The 24720-nt window shown below is 44.7% G+C and overlaps 1 protein-coding gene across 2 annotated transcripts in view; it reads left to right on the forward strand.

Annotated features, from left to right (window-relative positions):
• The window catches only part of DCAF7 (DDB1 and CUL4 associated factor 7), a 31166-nt gene that overhangs the window by 1264 nt on the left and 5182 nt on the right, over positions 1–24720 (forward strand). For both annotated transcript variants that reach the window (XR_011562110.1, XM_019981514.2), the window contains exons 2-6: positions 18438–18596; positions 19273–19384; positions 19759–19877; positions 22575–22784; positions 23712–23829. Coding sequence is in view for 1 of the 2 variants with exons in the window: in XM_019981514.2 (XP_019837073.1) it covers positions 18438–18596; positions 19273–19384; positions 19759–19877; positions 22575–22784; positions 23712–23829 (718 nt within the window). In the remaining variant the exon portion in view is untranslated. The remainder of the gene's footprint in view (positions 1–18437; positions 18597–19272; positions 19385–19758; positions 19878–22574; positions 22785–23711; positions 23830–24720) is intronic.

The raw sequence follows: 24720 nt of genomic DNA on the forward strand, positions 1-24720 counted from the left end.
AGCGGTGTTTAAAGCCTGTATACCTGCTTGACACCGTGAACACTGAGACTTAGGAAGAATAGCCTATGTGGATGGTGACAGGCATGGTGCAGGGAAGAACGGCAGGTGCTCTAGGGTTGGATGCCCCGTCTAGTCCACTGACTGGCGGTGGGGCACTGCACAGGTCAGTTTTATTATTTCTCATCTACAGATTGTTGTAGGGAAGTTCTTTTTTAAACATAAAGGTCCTGTAAAAAACATTTGAACATTGTAACTTTGTTTACAGATTTCCAGGAGCGCATCTGTTTCTCTGGAGTTAAGTCTTAACCTTTCTGGAATCCCCTTTAAGAAATTGATGAAAGCGATGGACTCTCATTACCCAGACATCATATATACATAATTTACAAACAAATCCCAGGGAATATGAACTGATCTTGGGGCCCATCCATTGCCCACAGAAAGCAGAGAGTCCTGACAAGACTTAGCTTTAAAAGACATAGCTTTATTTCCTTGCCTCTTTCTTCCTGATGGCCGGGTAGTGCATAGCAGAGTGGGGAATAGAATTCAAGGTACTAATGTGTGAAATGGAATAAAACTGTTGTTTTAAGAATACATGTTGGAAAGAAAAAAAAAAGTAAAACCTATCTTTCAAAGGGCTTGAGTCTTTCACACAGACTTTTTGCCTTGCAAGTTCTTGCCAGGTCATATTTTGGGGGGCGGGGCGGGGCAAAGTAGAAAAGAATATCTTTGTTGCTTTGTCAAGGCAAAGGGGGCCACAGTGGGCTAATGCCCTCATAACTGTGTGTTCCAACCTGGAGGGAGCAGTGAGAAGTTTTATAGAGATGGTTCAAAGAGAGGGTGATCAGCTTGTGGGCATTCTTCTGATGGGTTGTGATTGGTGGGTGGTGAGGTAAGTGGGAGTCAGCATCATCAACCTTCTGGTTGCCGCTGCTCTGGGCTCTACAGGCTTGTGAGAGCATACAGTCAGCTTCCTCCCCCTGGGGGTGTTTCAGTATTGAGCCCCAGGTTCTTGATGTCTTATCTCAGAAAGAGTTCAGTGAGAGACAAAGTGATAGGTAAGAAGTGGATTTATTTAGAGAGAAACACACTCCACAGACAGAGTGTGGGCTATCTCAGAAGGTGAGAATGGCCTTGCAATCTAGTAGCCCCATTTCTAAGAGGGGATAAACTGAGCTACACCATTAGGCTGTTGGTGGAATCAGTGGTGTAATTGGTGTCAAACCTCGGTTGCAGGAACTCCACCCCAAAGTTTGCCCTTCCATTTAGTAACTGTACGGAGCTTCTTCTTTGTGCCAGGCACACAGGCAGTGCGGTTTTAGGGAGATGCAAACTGCTAATCCCAGGAGTAACAGGCAAGCAGTTACCTCTCTCTTAACTCACTTGCATGGGGTAGGCAGTGCAGCATTTTGCCTTCTGTTTTTGTGTCCCCACCTATCTAGGTTAGAGTTCTTAACGTGTGTGTGTGTGTGTGTGTGTGTGTGTGTGTGTGTGTGTGGGAGAGAGATGGACACCTTTGGCACCTTGAAGCCAACAGACCTCTGTTCATAATTATGTTTTCAAATGCATAAAATACATAGGGTTACAAAGGAAACTATTGTATTGAGCTATAGTTATTAAAAACACTTTTTAAGAAGTGGTGAAAGTGAAAGTCGCTTAGTTGTGTCTGATTCTTTGCGGCCCCATGGACTATACAATCCATGGAATTCTCCAGGCCAGAACACTGGAGAGGCTAGCCTTTCCTTTCTGTGTACTTTAAAATTAACTCATTACGTGACATCATCCATTAATTTGAAGTAGTAGCATTTCAGAATGTTCGCTGTGGTGTGATATGAAAAAAAGCAATGATTTCTGTTAGTGACAAATCACAGATATTAATGCCGTGGTGAGTAAACTGCCTCCGTTTATAATGGAAGGAAATGGTAAATTTCAGCTAGAGGTTTGTGAAAATGTAAGTGTGATTTTCGAGTTCGTGGACCTCAGGGTAAGAAACCCTGTGCCTTGGGGCTGACGGGCAGTAAATCTGGCTACCACACAGTGATTATCAAGCTCAGTTTTGGAAAAACCTAGCCATGGAGGTGCCAGACTTGATGTTTTAAGCTTGAAAATTATTGGTTGAAATTCTCAGACCATTGATTCTTGTTTGCTGTCAGTAGTGATTGCCGGTAGAGGACAAAATTAATTGACTCAGCAAATTAGCAGTGATAAAAAAGCCGAGATAGGGTCTTTTTTTCCTACTCTGAGACATTAAGAAAACATGATCATAATTTTTAAAAAAATTTGTGTTAATGTCATCATACTTTTCTGTAGTAAAATTATTTGTAGTTTGCTAGAATTAAATCTGTTAGTGTTTCAAGGACAACTTGACTTTTAGGTGTTCCATCACCTGAATAAATCTGGGAATTGCTGCAGTGTAAAGAACTAAATTCTATCATCTACATCTGGCTTGAAGAGTCCCATTGTTGATGATAATGCTTTATGTTCTTTGTGTGTGTGTGTGTGGTCTCTGCTGGGGGATAGAGCAGCACTGGCGTTGGAGAATGATTTTCTAAAATTTAGCGTGTGTGTGACTCCTCTGAGGGACTTACACCTTCCTGGGCTTCACTCCTGAAGTTAAAAGACCCCCAGGTGATTCAGACACAGGTGGTCCAGGTGGCGCTGCAAGACCATTTCCCTGGAGGTACCTGTCCATCTCCTGACCAGCGGCGGGAATCATTTTTTGTATCTGCATGTGCCTAAATATTGATTCTGCCCTTCCATCCCATGAAAAGTTCAATCACCAGATAGCCTCTTTGAAGGGGTCTGGGTTGAGATCTCAGTCCTGACACTTCCCAGTTTTGCGTGGCCTTGGCCAAGTGAAAGCCAGTGCCTCAGTTTCCTCATCTGTAAAATGAGGGTAGTGAAGAAGTTGAAAGGAGTTTTAAATGTGATGGGTTTAGGAACTCTGCCTGGCACATGGCGATCACATCACAACTGTAGCTGTAACTGAAATATCATCTAGGAGAATTATCTGAGCGTTTGGTAAAGGTACGACAAAAGGTCACTGTGTTCGTTCTTTGACTTTTAAAGACCTGGGGGGAGAATCCCTTGGTTCCTTTGAGCCAAACCCACTTTGTGGTCTAGAAGCTTCTTGTTGTTGGACTTGGAGTACCATAATGTGCTAGTTGAAGCCCATTTTCTCTTGTTCTACCTGGCTTAGACAAGTAACTGATAGAAGAACTCTGACATTTCTCCTGAGTCTTGACAGTATCTGTGGTCTTTAGACAAGTGGTATTTCCCTTGTTTTGTGGAGAAAGATGACTAGCAGTTCCTGGGCTTCTATTCCACTTAGTTGTGTATTTCAGGGTTGATTTTGACTAGAACTGGCAGTGTGATTGGGCTTTATCTTGCACTAATAGTTAACTAGCTGACCATTTGTGCTTTAAGATATAGCATCTAGAAAACATTTTTGAGATTCTGAGGAGAAACCGTAGGTATACCTCCTGCTTTTTGAAGACTATCAGTAGTGAATCTGAGTAAGGCTACCTTGTAATTCAAATTCACATGGGATGAATGCTTGCCTTGAGAGCCTGTGTTGATTCCTATGAGATCTTTAATGCTGAGTTACTTTATCTATTTGACACATAATGATTTTGACCCTGGCATACAAGTTTTCATTTCTCAGTATTTCTGGCAGCCTTTCAAGATTCCCATTCATTTGTTCATTAATTCAATAAGTACGTATTGCATTTTAGGCACAGTGATGATACTTGGTAACCTTCTGTATCCTTTTTAGCAGATGTGAAACTGGCAGCAATAAAGAGAAAGTGTTTTGGTACACATGAGTGTTTTTGATAGCTACTTAGAATTTTGCAGTGCTCCATCCTTCTCTGGCAAGACTGCAAGCAGGAGAATTTAAAGTATCAAACTCTCTGGTTTTAATTTCCTCCTTTCTTTTTTCTGGGCAGTGAGAGCACTAATGCCTCCAGGAGACCACTAGATAAAACTTGTGCTGCTTTGTTGCTTTTTGCCCTGACCTGGCTCACACAGACTTCCTAGAGATGCTGTGATGTGAACAAGGGGTGAATCTGTGTTCTGTAGGTAGTCTATCCCGCCTGGGGCTGTGGGGCCAGAGCTCGTTGGTTAGACTCAGAGTCAGGAGCAGAAGAGGTGCTGTGCCAAGGCAGAGCCTCTCCACAGACAGTGATCAACAATCATCAGTCAGGAACAGGCTTGAAGGGAGGACACATGGAAAAGATCAGGAAAAGCTGGTTTATTCTGTCAGAATTTTGCCTTTAGCTGGTTTTGGTTATACTAACAATTGTGGGAAAATGTGCCACTGACAAGAGGTGGTGTTACTGATTTAGATCACTTTTTTTTAACACGTGCGCACACACACACACACACACGCACACACACACACACGGGTTCACCTTTGTGTTCTAGTACCAGCACTGGAATTAAAGAGGAATACACAGTGTCCTCCACCAAGATAGACACAGCAACTCTTTTAATTTTTTAAAAAGATAAGGTATGAGTAATGTGAGTAGTAATTTATGTTGTTATTCATGAAAGTAATTGAAAGTGAAGACGTCGTCATGCCTCCGAGGAATAAATACATAATGTTTTATACCTGCTTCTTAGGAGATATCTGACATAGTAATCTCCACAGTTTAAAAACAAGTAAAAATGATCTTGTTTCACAGGGTGTTTTTTTTTTTTTTTTTTAAGGCCATTTGTTTCACATGCTGGGGTAAAGTGTTAAGCAAATAGTTGCAGAAGGGTAGTGGGTGTGGGAGACAGAAGAAGTTTAGCAGGAGGACAGAGAAGACTGGAGGAAAGAAAGGGCAGAGGGGTAATAACCTAAATGTTGACAAGATGATTAAAATTGTACTTTTTGGTTATGATCCCACAATAAGGGACTGTAGTGAAGATCAGATGGGCACAGTACAGGAAGAGGCCAAGCCAGGATTCAAACTCGGAACAGCACAGTTCTCCAGAACAGGATTTTGATGGGCAGCATCAACACTCCTTGGTTTGGGGCAGTGGAAGCGGGTGCGTGCCTGGCAGCAGGAGCTTCTCCAGTTCCCCGCCTTGACAACCGTGGATAAGAGGAGAGCTTAGTTGTACAAGGAGACAGACGTGCGAGCGTCTCTAAAAGCACTGGATTAGGCAGGTTGGAAGAGACTGAATTGTGAGCAGCTTGACAGTTCCTCATCTCTGTTGCCTGGGAAGATGCAGAAACTTCATGTGTTTATCCTGACTTGGAACAGAGTCCTGGCCTCTTTCCCATAAGAACTTCCTTGAGATCATCTAGAAGGAACTTGCCTCATTCAAAAGGAATCAGCATAGTAGCAACAGCAAGATACTATAAGAAAGAGGGAAAAATGGGAAACACATGTAAGGTAAAGTATCCACACTAGAAAATGTTTTCACCTTAATTGAACATTAATAGCCACTCCTCCCGCCATGAATTTAGAGAACTTAAAGAACTCCAAGCAGAGAGAGGTACAGAAGATCAGGTAAAATGAGAGATGGTGACAGGAGGAAATGGAACCACCAGCTGATAGAATCCAGGAAAACAGTGGAAGAGAAAGCAAACATTGCCACAGAACTAAAACCCACATTGGAAAGAGAATAAAAATGAATACAAACTCCTGGAAACAGTGAAGACTAGGGAAGACAGGTTGAGAAAATGAAGTGGAAATGAACAATTAGGAAGAATATAATAGATGCAGAAAATAAAGAATACCTAACTGGTATAGTTGGTGTCTCTGAAGAAGACCAAAGAAATGAAACACAAAATCTCAAATATGTAGTCAGACTATAGAATAAAGGTAGGAAGTAATGCCTTCAACTGTATATCTCAAGAAAAATGGACACAGAACACTTGGCACTGAAAACTTCCTTAGGAAAATATCTACATTTTAAGGGTGAAGAAAGAACCTTTGAGACGTCCAGGCAAACTGATCTCTTCCTCTGAGACGGGAGAAGGAGAAATTAGGCTGGCCACAGTTGACGACAGAGGCATGGAGCAGTTTGTGCAAATCTGCCACTGTCATAGACTGTGCTCATGTAAACACATGAGCATGTACTTACGAGTATATGAGATTATATGGGAAAAGGAATATACTTTTAAAATAGATAATTTATAAAAATTGACCATGTATTAAGAAAAAAACAAGTTTTTAAGTTAAGGGAAATCAGCTGATTGGTAAAAGATAATACATATCAAAACGTATGGGATGGGATTTCCCTGGTGGTCCAGTGGTTAAGACTCTGCCCTCCTAATGCAGGCGGCCCAGGTTTGATCCCTGATCAGGGAACCAGATCCCACATGCCACAACTAAGACCCAGCAAGTCAAATAATAAATTTTTTTTTTTTTTAAACCCTCAAACTTATGGGATGTTGAGGAATCTCAGGCCCAGATATGCTAAGTAACTTCCCAAAGTGACATGGAAGGTAGTAGCAGGGCCAGAACTGGAATAGTCTGTCTCCAGAGTCTTGACCATATACTGATGTCAAAAAAAAAAAAAAGATTGGGGGGAACCAAAAAGAATGTTTTGGAAACAGAGAGGGGAACACTTGCCTTACCAGATCAGAGTAAACATACTGCAGTTGGTACAGTTATAGCCAATAAATACCACATCGAGTTGATGCAGTCACACAGAATGTCCCAAAGCAAATTTAAGTATCTACAGAAAAGTAGTTAGTGATAAAATTCACTGAGGAAAAAATTAATACATTCTGTGGCGTAATTGGCTTCCCAGCTGGCACTAGTGGTAAAGAACCTGCGTGCCAATGCAGGAGATATAAGAGACTTGGGTTTGGTCCCTGAGTCAGGATGATCCCCTGAAGGAGGGCATGGCAACCCACTCTGTTCTTTCCTGGAGAATCCCATGGTCGGAGGAGCCTGGTGGGCTACAGTCCATGGGGTCGCCCAGAGTGGGATGTGACAGAAGCAACTTAGCACGTGTGACATAATTAGCTGTCTACCTGGCAGAACAATTTAGAGTCCCCTATTACATGTCATATTTGTCATTGTTCAGTCGTGTCTGACTCTCTGCAACCCCATGGACTGCAGCATGCCGGGCTTCTCTGTCCTTCACCATCTCCCAGAGCTTGCTCAAACTCATGTCCATTGAGTCAGTGATGCCATCCAGCCATCTTGTCCTCTGTCGTTCCCTTCTCCTCCTGCCTTCAATCTTTCCCAGCATTAGGGTCTTTTCTAATGAATTGGCTCATCACATCAGGTGGCCAAAGTATTAGAGCTTTAATTTCAGCATCAGTCCTTCCAATGAATATTCAGGGTTGATTTCCTTTAGGATTGACTGGTTTGGTCTCCTTGTTCAAGGGACTCTGAAGAGTCTTGTCTAACACCACAGTTCAACACCACATGTCATACATGAAAATCAATTCCAGATCAAGTATTTAAATGTAAAGAAAAGTCCCACAAACATAGTAGAAGAAAACTGAGTAGGAAACTTGTTCTGGGGCAGTGGGGAGAAGAGAAGGCAGACTTTGAGCCAGTTGTTAAATCCGGGGTCAACTAAGGCAAAGATGGATAGGCTGTGGTACTGCTGACCCTTGAACAGTGCAGGTTTGAGCTGCATAGGTCCACATAAATGGGCATATTTCAATGATAAGAACTCACAAGGCCCATGGTTGGTTGAATCCAAGGATGCATAGGACTCAGATACTGAAATATACACAGATTAACCACTCCCCACCTCATGTTGTTCATGAGTCAGTTGTACATACAAATAAAACATTTTTTTGTGAAAAGATGTGGCAAAAAATCAAAAGACAGATGGTAGGCCAAGGAAAGAGACTTTCAAAACCTGACAGCTGGTAGGAGCTAATTTACTTACTGTGATAGCAAAATGAACAAAGCATATAAATAGCCTTCTCTTTGGAGAAGGAAATGGCACCCCACTCCAGTGTTCTTGCCTGGAGAATCCCAGGGACGGGGGAGCCTGGTGGGCTCCCGTCTCTGGGGTCGCACAGAGTCGGACATGACTGAAGCGACTTAGCAGCAGCAGCAGCAGCATATAAATAGCCAGTACACAGTAGAGAAAATGCAAGTGATCGTTAAACAGGAAAAGATACTCAACCTCAGGTAGTTAAGGGAAATGACCCTGTGATGTTTCTCCCTTTCAAATCTATAAAAATTAAGTTTCTTCTTCTAGTATTGCTGAAGTATAGGGAAGTGATCACCTTCGTGATCCTGGGCAAGATACTCAACATCTCTTTTACTCAGTATCTTAATGAAAGTAGAGAGGATAATAGTACCTACCTTATGGAGATGTTGAGAGGATTAAATGAGAAGTGTGAAGCCTTAAGCACATTGCCTATACTTGGACCATTATAAGCACTCGGGCTCCCCAGAAGTAAAAATAATAAACAAGTATGCTCAGCTTCAGTAGTAAAATCCCATTTTTCATCTATCAGAGTAGCAAAACGTTAAAGATTCTTTTCAGTGTTTTCAAAGATACGGGGAAATTGGCACTCATACACTGTTAAATGAAAATGTAAACACACGTATTATCTCAGAGTTTCTGTGGTATTAATGTCTGAAATGGGATGAGCAGTTACACTTCTAGCAACCTGTCCCAATAGCAGCATTTGCACATAGTGTACAAAGTATTGTTTGTAATAGCAAAACAATGGGATATAAGCACAGGAACTGTGAATGGTTAAATTATGGTGTGCTCACCACAGTTGGCTGTGGAAGAATGAGGCAGAACTATTTGTACTGACAGGAGATCTCCCAATATGGTGTTAAGAGCAACTCGCAGAATGTGTTTTATGGTCCAAGCCTTTCTGTGTGTTGTTGTTTTAACCCACCATATACACACATATACAGATGCAGAGAGAATCATTTGGAAAGTAGTTCATGTCAGACTGGGTTGAGACTAAGTAGAATTGAGGGTGAAGTTAATGGGAGACTTTACTGTGTCACTCTGTATTATATGAACTGAACATTCTCTTCCATTAAGTTTTTAATGATAGGCCAAGGAAAAATATTTGCAAAACGTGACCGTTGGTAGGAGCTGACTGAATAACAGGGAAAGCTAATTGTTATTCCTGTCAGTGCTTGGTTGGCAATGTGGAGCAGAGGAGCTGAAACAAGTTAGGCCATGGATGAAACAGGAGTCTGAGCAAACCCATGAAGTCTCTGGGAAGATGAGGAAACATTAAATCCCAGCCGTTTCCTGACTTCTTCCCTGGCTTAGGGACAGTTGTGCAGAGGTTGTCAAACCTAGGTGAGTCAGATCACTGGGGAGGTTCTTAAGAACCTAGACTCACAGGCCCCAGTTGACACTTGTCGAATCAGAATCTTGGGCTAGCGGTGGGGAGCCCAGGCCTTGTAAAGCACTCTTAAGTAAATCTGATCACCAGATTTGGAAAGCATTGCTATTGGCGGTACAAGCAGGAGTCAGACATAGGCCCTGTTTTTACAGCATTTACTAGGTGAAATAGTATGACAGTCATGTAAGGGCTTTCATGAGGCAGTGTGGGATGAGTCATCAAATGGATGGAGTAGATGAATACAAAGGGCTTCGCAGGTGGCTCAGTGGTAAAGAATCTGGCTGCCAGGCAGGAGATGCAGGATATATGGGTTCTATCCCTGAGTCAGGAAGATCCCCTGGAGGAGGAAATGGCAACCCACTCTAGCATTCTTGCCTGGGAAATCCCATGGACAGAGGAGCCTGGCAGGCTACAGTCCCTGGGGTCGCAAGAGAGTCGGACAGGACTGAGTGACTGAGCACGCCTGAGAGACCACTGTGTTAGGAAGACTGAAGATGGTTTATGAAGGAGGTGAGACGTAATAATATTAAAAGCTCATACACTGAGGAGGGCACCAGGCTGAGCAGCTTACATATGAAAGGTGTTACATACAACTCTGTGGGGTATGGGTAATGGGAATATCCTCACTTTACGTGGAAATAGGTTTGGCAAAGTTAAGTAACATGTCCAAGGTTCCACAGCCAGCAAGTGGTGAGTAAGGAGCCCTGGAAGCCTGATGGCCCTGCACTTTATTAATACCGGGCAGACTTGGATCAACAGGACATACAAGGGTCTTAGAGCATGAGGGCAGTGTAAGGAGAGGGATGGGAAGCACTGACTAGATCAGTGAGAGGAAGGTCAGGTAGGCTTGTCAAAGCCTTGAACACCTAGGTAAGTGGATCCTAAGTGGTACATGTTCCCAAGACCTGATATTTTGAGGTCTGCAGAGAAATCTCCAGTGGCCTGAAAAGCACCTTTTAGAAGTAGCAGCATTTTTCTCTTCTAATTTAGCCTTACAGTATTACCTGCATGGTTAGAGAGAGGTTTTTTTTCCTTTTGTGCCACAGTTAAAACAGTGCCTGGCACCTGACAGTCACTTGGTAAATATATGAATAAATACCTGAATGCAGTATCTGGCTCAGAATCTACATGAGAGGCTTATTCTTTATTCTGCCCAATGAGCCACAAAATTTAGCTTCTCCTCTAAAGCTAAATTTTAGAGCTCCCTCCCCCACCAAGTCTGATGCGTTTTCCCTTCCCATCGTCCTTTATGTTTTGTTCTCTGTAAAGGTTGGAATGTCAGCTTTTTAATTCCTTTAAGAACTGTTCATCCTGCCAAATTCACTCTCGCGTCCTTCTCTGGTTATCCCTTGCCATTCTCACTGCCAGTCACCATAAGCCTTTAACTTGCCCACCTGTTCTCCTGTGGGTCTCCGGGCTGAGCTCCCCACCTCCAGCCTCTTCCTGGATCCGGTCAGTCCTGCCTGGCATTGCCAGGCCCCATACTCATACCTCCATGGCCTGATAGTCCGGCCTTTCAGGCACTTGCACGAGGGAGAGCCACCCCTGCCCTCAGTTGGCTCTCAGGGCTTCCCAGCCCGCTCAGGGCACGTCTCCTAGGGTCCTCAGCGTGGCTGTCTCAGGTGGTTCCTCTTGGTGCCCCCCCGGCCCCAGTGGGTCATTCAGTTAGTTCCTCTGCCCCGTCTGCCAGTGATGTCTTCCATTTCTCTGCCTCCTCAGAACCATTCCACAGACTTTTGTAGACTGCTCAGATCCCAGCTTCTCCTCACTTGCCTACTTTGAATTATTACTCTTTGCTCTAAATGTCGGTTTATATCTGCTATGAATAAGCAGCTAATCGTATATTACCTGTGACATCACTTGTATTGTCCTAAGACAACCTTGGCAGGGTTGTGTTTTCCGGCAATGGGTTTTCTTCTCCTTTTACATCTTCATACATTATCTTCCCTGGCATTATACGATTTTTGGAAGTCTGTAGGTACTCTATAAAAATGAATATTTAGTGTTAGTTTTCATATGAATTTTTTTAAAAAGTCAGACATGGATGGCTCAGTCTATCAATGTACATAGAAATACACTTAGGAATCTACAAAACTACTAAAACTAATAACTAATTTGGCAGAATTACAAGACCCAAGATTAATAGGCAAAAATCAGTTGTATTTTCATATAGTAGCAATAAGCAATTGGAAATTTGATTTTAAAAGCCATTCCATTTATAATAATATAAAAATGCTTAGGAATAAAGTTAATAAAAGAAATGGAAGACTTCTGTATTGAATACTTCAAAACTTTGGTAAGAGAAATTAAAGAAAACCTAAACAAGTGGAGAATAGGTTCTGTTTGTGAGTTAGAAGACCCAATACTGTTAAGACAGTAGTTTTTCAAAACTGATTATGGATTCAGCACAATCCCAATCAGAATCTTGACTTTTTATATATGTATATGCATAGAATTTTACAAGCTACTTCTAAAATTTACACAGAAAAGCAAACACGTAGAATAGCCATTTTGAAAAAGAACTGCAAAATTGGAGAACTGACGACATCTGATTTCCAAGCTTCACTAGGAAGCTGGTGTGTAGCCAGGATGCTGTGGTCCTGGTCAGTGGACAGGCATATACATCAATGGGACTGAATAGAGTCCAGAAATAGATGCTTAAATACATGGGCAGTGGATTCTCAACAAGGAGACCAAGGTAATTCACAGGATAAAGGAAGAAGAAAACACAGGAGAAAATATTTATGAGCAGGAGTTGGGCAAAAATTTCTTAGCTCGGACACAAGCATGAACTGTAAAAGAAGAGAAATGATAAACTAATATCAAAATTTAACATTTCTATTCTTCAATAAATACTGATAAAATGATGCAACAGCCATAGACTATGAGAAGATATTTGCAAAATATAAAACCAGGGACTTATATCCAGACCATACAAAGAACTCCTCAAGCTCAGTAAACAAAACAACCTAGTGAAAAATGAAGTGAAAGAAACTATTCTATATGATACCGTACAGTGTGGATACGTGTCATTTTACATTTGTCAAAACCTAGAAGTTGTACAACACAAGAGAGAACTTGAATGTATATGAGAACTCTACTTTCTGCCCGGTTTTTCTGTGAATCTAAAATTATAAAGTTTTGGATGGGACTTCCTGGTGGTCCAGTGGTTAAGACCCTGAGTTTCCAGTACAGATGGCACAAGTTTGATCCCTGACCAGGGTAATAAGATCCTGCATGTGGCAGGGCCAAAAAAAAAAAAAAAAAAAAATGTTTTTTTTGAAAGGCAAAAGATTTGAAAAGAGAGAATAAATATGCATGGCAAACAAGTACATGAAAAGATGTTCAGTATCATTAGTTATTCAGTTCAGTTCAATTCAGTTGCTCAGTCGTGTACGACTCTTTGCGACCCCATGAACCGCAGCATACCAGCCCTCCCTGTCCATCACCAACTCCCAGAGTCCACCCAAACCTATGTCCATCGAGTCGGTGATGCCATCCAACCATCTCATCCTCTGTTGTCCCTTTCTCCTCCTGCCCTCAATCTTTCCCAGCATCAGGGTCTTTTCAGATGAGTCAGCTCTTCGCATCAGGTGGCCAAAGTATTGGAGTTTCAGCTTCAACATCAGTCCTTCCAATGAATACCCAGGACTGATCTCCTTTAGGATGGACTGGTTGGATCTCCTTGCAGTCCAAGGGACTCTCAAGAGTCTTCTCCAATACCACAGTTCAAAAGCATCAATTCTTTGGCGCTCAGCTTTCTTTATAGTGCAACTCTCACATCCATACATGACCACTAGAAAAACCATAGCCTTGATTAGATGGACCTTTGTTGGCAAAGTAATGTCTCTGCTTTTTAATATACTGTGTAGGTTGGTCATAACTTTCCTCCCAAGGAGTAAGCGTCTTTTAATTTCATGGCTGCAGTCACCATCTGCAGTGATTTTGGAGCCCAGAAAAATAAAGTCAGCCACTGTTTCCACTGTTTCCCCATCTATTTGCCATGAAGTGATGGGACCGGATGCCATGATCTTCGTTTTCTGAATGTTGAACTTTAAGCCAACTTTTTCACTCTCCTCTTTCACTTTCAGCAAGAGGCTCTTTAGTTCTTCTTCACTTTCTGCCATAAGAGTGGTGTCATTGGCATACCTGAGGTTATTGATATTTCTCCCGGCAGTCTTGATTCCAGCTTCTGCTTCCTCCAGCCCAGCGTTTCTCATAATGTACTCTGCATAGAAGTTAAATAAGCAGGGTGACAATATACAGCCTTGACGTACTCCTTTTCCTATTTGGAACCAGTCTGTTGTTCCATGTCCAGTTCTAACTATTGCTTCCTGACCTGCATACAGGTTTCTCAAGAGGCAGGTCAGGTGGTCTGGTATGCCCATCTCTTTCAGAATTTTCCACAGTTTTTTGTGATCCACACAGTCAAAGGCTTTCGCATAATCAATAAAGCAGAAATCGATGTTTTTCTGGAACTCTCTAGCTTTTTCCATGATCCAGCAGATGTTGGCAATTTGATCTCTTGTTCCTCTGCCTTTTCTAAATCCAGCTTGAACATCTGGAAGTTCACAGTTCACCTATTGCTGAAGCCTGGCTTGGAGAATTTTAAGCATTACTTTACTAGCGAGTGAGATGAGTGCAATTGTGTGGTAGTTTGAGCATTCTTTGGCATTGCCTTTCTTTGGGATTGGAATGAAAACTGATCGTTTCCAGTCCTGTGGCCACTGCTGTTTTTTCCAAATTTGCTGGCGTATAGAGTGCAGCACTTTCACAGCATCGTCTTTCAGGATTTGAAATAGCTCAACTGGAATTCCATCACCTCCACTAGCTTTTTTCATAATGATGCTTCCTAAGGCCCACTTCACTTCACATTCCAGGATGTCTGGCTCTAGGTCAGTGATCACACCATCGTGATTATCTTGGTTGTGAAGATCTTTTTGTACAGTTCTTCTGTGTATTCTTGCCATCTCTTCTTAGTATCTTCTGCTTCTGTTAGGTCCCTACCATTTCTGTCCTTTATTGAGCCCATCTTTGCATGAAATGTTCCCTTTGTATCTCTAATTTTCTTGAAGAGGTCTCTAGTCTTTCCCACTGTTTCTTTGCACTGATCACTGAGGAAGGCTGTCTTATCTCTCCTTGCTATTCTTTGGAACTCTGCATTCAAATGGGTATATCTTTCCTTTTCTCCTTTGCTTTTAGCTTCCCTTCTTTTCACAGCTATTTGTAAGGCCTCCTCAGACAGACATTTTGCTTTTTTGCATTTCTTTTTCTTGGGGATGGTCTTGATTCCTGTCTCCTGTACAATGTCACAAACCTCCATCCATATTTCATCAGGCACTCTGTCTATCAGATCTAGTCCCTTAAATCTATTTCTCACTTCCACTGTATAATCATACGGGATTTGATTTAGGTCATACCTGAATGGTCTAGTGGTTTTCTCCACTTTCTTCAATTTCAGTCTGAATTTGGCAATAAGGAGTTCATGATCTGAGCCACAGTCAGCTCCCAGTCTTGTTTTTGCTGACTGTATAGAGCTTCTCCATCTTTGGCTGCAGAGAATATAATCAGTCTGATTTCAATGTCGACCATCTGGTGATGTCCATCTGTAGAGTCTTCTCTTGTGTTGTTGGAAGAGGGTGTTTGCTATGACCAGTGTGTTCTCTTGGCAGAACTCTATTAGCCTTTGCCCTGCTTCATTCTGTACTCCAAGGCCAAATTTGTCTGTTACTCCAAATGTTTCTTTACTTCCTACTTTTGCATTCCAGTACCCTGTAATGAAAAGGACATCTTTTTTGGGTGTTAGTTCTACAAGGTCTTGTAGGTCTTCATAGAACCATTCAACTTCAGCTTCTTCAGCGTTACTGGTCGGGGCATAGATTTGGATTACTGTGATATTTGAATGGTTTGCCTTGGAAATGAACAGAGATCATTTTGTCATTTTTGAGATTGCATCCAAGTACTGCATTTCGGACTCTTGTTGACTATGATGGCTATTCCGTTTCTTCTAAGGGATTCCTGCCCACAGTAGTAGATATAATGGTCATCTGAGTTAAATTCACCCATTCTAGTCCATCTTAGTTCACTGATTCCTAGAATGTTGACGTTCACTCTTGTCATCTCCTGTTTGACCACTTCCAATTTGCCTTGATTCATGGACCTAGCATTCCAGGTTCCTATGCCATATTGCTCTTTACAGCATCAGTCCCTGCTTCCATCACCAGTCCCATTCACAACTGGGTGTTGTTTTTGCTTTGGCTCCATCCCTTCATTCTTTCTGGAGTTATTTCTCCACTGATCTCCAGTAGCATATTGGGCACCTGTATGCCCTTGGTCCCAGAGAAGGCAATGGCACCCCACTCCAGTACTCTTGCCTGGAAAATCCATGGATGGAGGAGCCTGGTAGGCTGCAGTCCATGGGGTCGCTAAGAGTTGGACATGACTGAGCGACTTCACTTTCACTTTTCACTTTCATGCATTGGAGAAGGAAATGGCAACCCACTCCAGTATTCTTGCCTGGAGAATCCCAGGATCGGGGAAGCCTTGGTGGGCTGCCGTCTATGGGGTCGCGCAGAGTCAGACACAACTGAAGCGACTTAGCAGCAGCAGCAGCATGTCCTTGGTACAGAGTGACCTGGGGAGTTCATCTTTCAGTGTCCTATCCTTTTGCCTTTTCATACTGTTTATGGGGGTCTCAAGGCAAGAATACTGAAGTGGTTTGCTGTTCCCTTCTCCAGTGGACCACATTCTGTCAGACCTCTCCACCATGACCCATCCATCTTGGGTGGCCCCATACGGCATGGCTTAGTTTCATTGAGTTAGACAAGGCTGTGGTCCATGTGATCGGATTGGCTAGTTGTCTGTGATTGTAGTTTCAGTCTGTCTGCCCTCTGATCCCCTCTCAGTGCCTACCATCTTACTTGGGTTTCACCTACCTTGGACAGGGTTTCACTTACCTTGGACGTGGGGACTCTCTTCACAGCTGCTCCAGCAAAGAGCAGCCGCTGCTCCTTACCTTGGACTTGGGGTAGCTCCTCTCGGCCACTGCCCCTGACCTCCAGCCCGGGGTATCTCCTCTCGGCTAGTTATTAGAGCAATGTAACTTAAAATACTACTTCATGCATATTAGAATGACTTTTAAAAAGCTGGCTATACCAAGTGCTGACAAATATATGTGGAGCTCATACACTGTTACTGAGAATGCAAAATGATGCTGCCACTTTAGACACTGGCTGTTTATTATTTTTTCAAAATAGAGTTAAACATATGCTTACAATATGACCCCAGAATTTCACTCTTAGTTGTTTAACCAAGAAAAAGGAAGGCTTGTCAATAAAACAAAAACAGGGCCATCGCTGGCAGTCCAGGGGTTAAGACTCTGTGCCTCAGTTCAGGGCGCACAGGTTCAATCCCTGGTTGGGGAAAAGAAATCCCACATGCCACATGGTGGGGCCAAAAAAAAAAAAAGCATTAAACAAATTTTTTTTTACACATAAATGTTCAAAGCAGCAGTATTTCTAATGGCTTTAACCTGGAAATAACCCAAGAGTTCATCATCTGGTAAATGGATAAATGTGGATAAACAAAATCCATATACTGCAGTATTTCAGTGATAAAAACATGGCTGAATCTCAAGAGCATCCTGCAGAAGGTAGCCAAGTCCCAAAAGACTCAGCACCACGAATCCATCTATGTGATGTTACAGAATAGGCAGAACCATAGCCAGTGTGGCTCAGTGGGTGTGGACTGACTGCAGAGGACCCCAGGAAAACCTTTGGGAATGATGGAAATAGTCTATGTTTTTCTGTGGGGTTTTTTTTTTTTTTTTGGCCCTGCTGCATGGCTTGTGAGATCCTAGTTTTCTAGTCAAGGATTGAACCCAGGCCCCCAGCATTGAAAGCTCAGAGTGCCAACCACTAAACTGCCAGGAAATTCCCAAAATATTTTACATCTTAATTGTTGTGGGAGGTTATACAGCTCTATACATTTGCAAATGTATACATTCCAACTCATGGAAATGTACACTTAAAGTGAGTAAATTTTATTGTATGCAGTTGAACCTAAATAATATCGTTTTACAAAAAAAAGATAGGAAGATACTGGTATCTTGAGATAAAAGTCAGAAAGACAAGAGTGGAAGGAATTCTGTTTTCTTCTGTATGGTTAGTGCTTATCCTCTGTTTATCCTCCCTACCAATCCGTTCCATCTTCCACTGGGTGGAAGTTCATGAACAAATGGATAGTAAGTGGCATTTCCAACTGGGCCAGATCAAGTCTGACAGCAAAGTTTGGAAGTTAATATTGGTCCAAAACTGACTCAAAGAAAAGGTAGTCAGAACCAGGTGGGACTTTCCCATCAACAGCACCCACTTTTTTGCCCATTACAATGGTTTGGATTCTCAGATGCTCATTTGGCACACTGTTCTGTGTAAACATGTTACTAGCCAATGGGGCAAAAGGCAGGGGTGGTTAGAGGAGGAGGCAGTTCGTGTACGATTGCCTTTTTAAAAATACTTACTTTTGTCTGTGCTGGGTCTTGGTTGCGGCACGTGGGATCTTTTCACTGCGGCACGTGGGCTTCTCTCTAGTTGAGACCTGAGGCTCAGTAGTTGTGGTACGTCATGTGGGATCTTGTTCCCGGACCAGGAATCAAACCTGCATCCCTGCATTGCCAGGTGGATTCTTAACCACTGGACAATGACCAGGGAAGTCCCACGATTGCCTTATTTTAGGTGAGATGTTACTTTGTTGGATGGCACTAAATGCCCACAGCACTTCTAGTCATGGAGTCACTAAAACCATGGCTGCACGTCGTCAAGGGCCTTGGGTTGCAGGGAAAGATGTAAGCAGCTGGAAAGATAATGGCAGCTCTGTGGTTGAATCAAGAGTGCAGAGAGTTGGATTCAGGAAGCCTGTCTTCAAATTTGGTCTCTGCCGCTTACTGGCTCTGCAGTCTTCAGTGTGACTTGGTCCCTCCGAGGCTGGGTTTCCTCGTCTGAGCAGCGGGTCGGCTGGACTAGATGCCCACCCGCCCAGTGGTTCTTGATTGCAGTGAAGGGTGGTACAGTGTTAGGACTGCTGATGGGCTCTGGAGTACTTGGTAACTGAGAAACCAAAGTTTACATGGCTCCATTTTGTGGTGTTACAGGTTCAGCTTGTGGGTTTAGACGAAGAGAGTTCAGAGTTTATCTGCCGGAACACCTTCGACCACCCGTACCCCACCACCAAGCTCATGTGGATCCCTGACACGAAAGGCGTGTATCCAGACCTGCTGGCGACGAGCGGCGACTATCTCCGCGTGTGGAGGGTGAGCGGGCGCTCGTCTGGCCTCGAGTGGCAGCTGTGGACTCACAGAGAGCAGGCCGGGGCTGGAGGCCGGGTCACTGCAGCCAGGAGAAGCAAGTGGTAGCGGGTGGACTGAGCTTGTTGGGCTCAGCAGATGTCCTGGTCAGTCTGGCCCAGATTTCCTTGAAGTTGGGCGCAGTCTGCCCTGGAAACTCAGGGCTCAGTGAACGTGGTATAAGGACGAGAGCCTTCTGTGGGGGTGGGGCACCTGAGGCCTCTCATTCTGCTCACAGCCAGGATATTTTTGAGTACACTGAACGAAATCCTGGGCCACTGGTTCTGTTGCAGCGTGGGAGTGGACGGTGGGCCTCGCCTCCCCTCAGCTGAGCCGTCACCGCAGCCTCTCCTGTAGCTGGAGGTGTAGCACCCGGCCAGGAGGGTACAGATACTGCTTTGGGCAGGATGAGAAGACCTCTTGTCTTAGAAGGATTTGGGGGTGAAAATTTGGAAAACAGCTGGGCGGAGGAGAAAGCTTGGAAAGAAGTAGTATTCAAGTCATTCCTCTGGGCTGTAGTATTCTTCATGATAAAACTGTCTCCACACGTCTTATATTTACTAAGGTATCATCTGAAAGAGGCATGGAAGATTTTTTGTGAAACTAAGACTGGCTGAGTTTGTAAAAATTATTCTTCCTTTAGGTTGGCGAAACAGAGACCAGGTTGGAATGTTTGCTGAACAATAACAAGAACTCGGATTTCTGTGCTCCTCTGACTTCCTTTGACTGGAATGAGGTGGATCCTTATCTTTTAGGTAAGGAGCCAGGGAAGGGGTATCCCGGTGTGAAGAAGCAGAGATACGTGTTCTCAGCTGTCACACTGGGCCTTGAGGTACGTGCAGCCTCCTAACACGGGGGTGAATGGGAAAGAGGCTAAATAAGGAATGTGATTATTAATTCCTCCTGTGGAATCGAGCTTCCCACATGTGCAAGTCTCATCTCTCCAGGCAGAGGCTGAGGCCCTGGGGTGAGGACTGAGTCCATGATGCTTGCATTCTCCTGGTACCCTCCCTGTACTCAGGAAGTGCTTGCTGCCTGTCTGCAGCTCAACAGATGAACAGGCACAAGGAGAGGGGCTGGCGCGGGACCTCAACACTGGCAGCCGCTGACACACACTGGTTGTTTGCAGGTACCTCTAGCATCGACACAACGTGTACCATCTGGGGGCTGGAGACCGGGCAGGTGTTGGGGCGAGTGAATCTCGTGTCTGGCCACGTGAAGACCCAGCTCATCGCCCATGACAAAGAGGTACTGATGCTGCTCTGCAGGTGCTTTCTCTGCCTTAGTGTGAGGTCAGGCCGTTGTCTTCCTTTTTTGCAAGTGATGTGGAAGATATAATGCTGATGTCTTCTCATCTAAATTGAAAACAGTAATATGTCAAAACAGTGGAAAACAGTATGACATGAGTGCATTTTTGTTGACTCATATAAACAACTTATTCTGTAGTCTGTTGTTTTTCTTTTTGTGCCAGAGATTGCTGGTTTTTAATAACAGACTCTCTTAGAGGCAAACTTGGACCTGATGTGATTAAAAAAATAATCGTATAATTTTAGAGTAACACTTACCTTGAAATATATTTACTTTTTTGGGAGCAGGAAGGCAAGAAGAGGGGAAATTTCCTGGCAGACAAAACTAATTGATTAACTCTTCTGTAAACTTGTTTTATGAATTTCTAGTATGTTCACTTAATACTTACATGTGTAATACTATTTGGAATTGAATATGCTTAACTTTGATGGTTATGTTTCTCCTATGTGTATTTGAAGAGCTGAAGGGAGCGAGCTCTAATTGTATTTACAGAGCCTTCTTCTGAGTAATTTTGTAAAATGGTCATAAATCTTATAACTCCCAGAGCTACCACGTGCTGGTCCTCCCACCAGGGAAATCACAAGATGTCTCCTGTGGGTAGTGTTTCCTTTTCTCTCCAACTCCTGCGCAGCGAGGAGTGTTAATGTCTGTACAGATTAAAAGGATGCCTAGACATTAGTTGAGAGCTGTGAGGTTGTCCACAGAAGTTGGTGACCAGGTTATCATTCTTAGTGAGAGGTCGTTCTTCAGCTTTCTGTGCTCCCAGCGCCGAGATCTGTTAAAGTCTGCTTGACTCGGTCACCATAAAACAAGGGGCAGAGGAAGAGCGTGACCTGCCGGGAGCACCAGTAAGCGCGTCCTGGCACCCAGTGGAGCAAGTTGCTACATTTTGGTTCTGTGACACTTAGCCTGTCGTTCTCTGTCAGGGTCCAACCCGGAAAACTAGAGCTACTCCGCATGTTTAACCTGAGGGGATTTAATGAGGAGATGGCTCACACAGATGATGGTAAAGCTGAGGAGCCACACTGGCCACAGTGAGGTCGTCTGGGCAAGAGGAACAGCGAGTTTAACAGCCAGAAGGCCCTGAACCAACACCCTGGCCTCAAAGACAGGAACCTCAGGGTGGTTGTCCCGAGAGAAACGACACCTCCCCAGCGCCTTTGGTTTTTCTCCGTCCGGATCTCTGTTGAAGTAAAGACTTGCTCGGAGGTTCTCGTTGCTGCTGGCGGGTTGGTGCAGAGGAGGGTAGTGTGTGTCTGGGAGTTGTCACCCTCTCTTGGCTTCTGATGGAATATGTGGGTGGAACCGGGAGGAAGGAGCAGTCAGAGTGGCTTTACACGCTTGGCTCTACTGCCTGTGGGCACCTTATTGCTCAGTGAAGCTGCCGGGGCATCCCTGTCCCTGAGAGTCAGAGCGCCAGCCGTGGGTGCACGTGTGGATAAACGCACCCCAGCCCTGACGCAGCTGGCCGGTGCTGGCCAGTGCCTGGGTCTGTCGGGTCTTGGAATGGCAGCCTACTTTCCTGTTGAACCACTCCTCGTTCCCACCATAGAGAGAGAAGTGCAGTGTCTTCATTGTCAGCCAGAGGAAGGGCAATTTATGATGTTGATTAGAAACAGATGCTTGTTTGTCGGTGTCCCCCAGAAGGTAGAACCTCAGGAAGGCTGGAGTCACAGTGTGAGGGACAGGTTCCACTCATGTCTCCCCAGAAGTCAGCTCTTACAGTCCTTGGCCCCAGGAGATGGGTTTTGTTTGGCATTTTTGTTTTTCTTTGTTCAGCATTTTGTTTTTCTTTTTCTCTCTCTCCGCTTGTCTGGCTCTGGCTTTGTCTGTCTCTCTTTGTCCCTTTCTTTCTCTGAAACCCTCAGTTGCTCTCTGTCTGTTTTCTCATAGACGTTAGTGCAATACAAAGTTTGCAGCAGGTAATAAATGCAGAAGACAATAATTCAAAACCTAAGTTGATACACTTACGAACACAAACCAACTAGGAGAAGAAACAGCATTTGCTAGGAGAGCAATATTAACCCTCTTTGTAAATAAAGGAATACCCAAGCCTCCCGTGATTCAGAGTGGCTCTTAGCTCTTTCTTGCACATGGGTCTCAGGTCCAGGTTTCACAGCAGAACTGTGGTCAGAGGAGGGCCACTTCCACCTCTCCAGTCGATGACCTCAGCCTTGATGTGGTCATGGATCTGCTCTGATTGTACATACATGAAAGCCATGAGGGCCAGGAAATAAATGTCTCAGTCTCCTAACAGGGTGGCGGGAGATAGCCACTGGTTCTGGCTTCATTGAGCCTGTCCAGGTCGACCGGGTAGAATACTTGCTGAGTTATTTGTGCTCTGTTGGTCAGCAGGGTATGTGCTATGTTATCACGGGAGGTGGAGGAAGAATACTTGGAAGGTAGCAAGTGAGAGGAAGCCTACCGGCTTCCACCGTAGGATGGTTGTCACTCTTTGGGTAATCATTGGTGTTAGCACTCTCGGTTTCCTGTCCTCACAGGCGCGGTGTGGCTTTATTCACCTCCTTCCAAGTCATGAGCAGGGGTTTAGATGAACCAGGGGACAGTAGGTTTCCCTGTGACATGAAAAGGAGGTAACTGACCTGAATCTGACTGTTGCTTCTTACTCACCAACAGGTCTACGACATTGCATTTAGCCGGGCGGGGGGCGGCAGGGACATGTTCGCCTCCGTGGGTGCCGATGGCTCCGTGCGGATGTTTGACCTCCGTCACCTAGAACACAGCACCATCATTTATGAAGACCCACAGCATCACCCACTGCTGCGCCTCTGCTGGAACAAGCAGGACCCCAACTACCTGGCCACCATGGCCATGGATGGAATGGAGGTGAGAACCCCACTTGAGGCTCACCTAGGCCTTGCGACTCTGCTCCAGCCCGGCTTTGTGGATCCAGGAAAGCGGTTCTCAGCTGACGGCAGTTTTCTCCCCAGAGGATTTTTGGATCCACCTGGAGACGTTTTGGATTGTCCCAACTTCGGAGGGGGTGGGGGGTGCAGGAAGGGGTGGTGCTCCTAGAGTCTGGAAGTTGGGGGCCTGTGGTGCCCAGGACCACTCCCCACAACACACAGCACAGCGTTATCCCACCCCAATGTCAGTAGTGCCGAAACTGAGAAAACCTGATCTAGAATAAGGGTGTGTGTCAAGAACTTGGAGTACATAGAGAGCTGGACTCTGAGCCAAGAACAGCAGTATCTAAAAAGTCAACCATATCATTCATGCTTCTGGTGCCGAGTAGATGAACAGGCAGTTTTCCCTCTGTCATCTGGGCAGAGTCTTCTAGCCTTAGTGAGTAGACGGGGAAATGGCCACTGTATAGCCTATTGTTTCATAGAAGCAGTCAGCTGTGGGTGCACATGATGCCGTGATGAATTGTGTTTTGAGGAAGCCAGTACCTTTCAGATTTTGCTTTGGGGTTCGGGGGCGAGGGCTCTCATCTGCCCAGCTGAGCAGGCACAGAATTCTGAGTACACGCACCTGATGGCACGTGGTGGAATGTCCACATTCATGTTACCTGCCCCTCCGCCTCCCCTGCAGCCTCGAAGCCCCATGTGGCTTATGATACAGACTATAAATGGCCCGTTCCTTTGTTTCCTTTTTCCTCAGTCTTATAGTTACTTTGGGGACCGCTCTGTCTCCAAGAGTCTTTTAAGTCTACAGATGAGCAAGTTATATGTACACGTTTTTTTCCCCCTTGTGTAGTATCTTTTTTTCTTTTTTCCTGTCACCCACCGGGGTTTCTTGTTCTTTCTGCAGGTAGTGATTCTGGACGTCCGAGTTCCCTGCACACCTGTTGCCAGGTTAAACAACCACCGAGCATGCGTCAATGGCATTGCGTGGGCCCCACACTCATCCTGCCACATCTGTACTGCAGGTAATTACTGGAGGCGGGTGATGGGAAGGGAGGGAAGGGGAGGTTTTCCTCTGGTCTCTTTAGCATCGTAATCCTCACTCTATCCCGAGGAAGGTTTGAGAGATTTGCACAGAGTGATGCCCCTGAGAACCTCCCTACACTAGCACAGCTGAGACAGTCTGAACTCCCAGATGATCTCATACCCTCAGCGACACCAGAGAATCTGTGTACTGTCTCCATCATATACAGTTACAGGCTCATGTTGCCCACTGTGTGCCCCCAGAATCCTGGCTTGCACAGGAGGTGCATCCAGGAGTATGAGAAGGGGCAGTCTCCTTGGCTGTAACCTCTGCCCCGCCGCCCCCGGCCCCTGCACTGAGCTCTGGGTGCCTTGACGGGCCCTGCAGAACCTGACTGGATATGCAGCATGTGGTATGTAGTTCCCGTTTCACCATCTGCTAGACCCCAAGAGTACCCCTTAAAAATGTGGTGGCCGTCAGAGTTCTTTTATCATAGAAATAATGTCTGGTATTAAAAATTAAACAACACTGAAACAGGCCGAGGTGTATGAAACAGGAGGATGAAAGGCATCTTCCCTCCTTCCTTTCCCGTTTCTACCTTAGCAATGTAGTTTGGTGGTTTGGGGCCAATTCAGCATGAATTTGAAAGCGTGAAGCTTTTCCTGTGGGGAGCCTGCTCATGCCTGTCCATGTTGAGGAGCAGCCAGAGGCCCAGGCCCACCCACTTCCTCCGAGCCTCGCTGTGGCCTGACTTCTTCACTGTGGCCCTCGCTGATGTATGCATGTCCATAGCATGGGGGAAAATCGCATTAAATAACTGAATCATCAGAGAGGCATCTTTAACGACTCGGGTACTTTAAGTGGCTGAAGATGCCATGTGTGGGATCCCATT

Source organism: Bos indicus, chromosome 19 (genome assembly GCF_029378745.1).
Source record: "Bos indicus isolate NIAB-ARS_2022 breed Sahiwal x Tharparkar chromosome 19, NIAB-ARS_B.indTharparkar_mat_pri_1.0, whole genome shotgun sequence".
Classification (NCBI taxonomy): Eukaryota; Metazoa; Chordata; class Mammalia; order Artiodactyla; family Bovidae; genus Bos; species Bos indicus.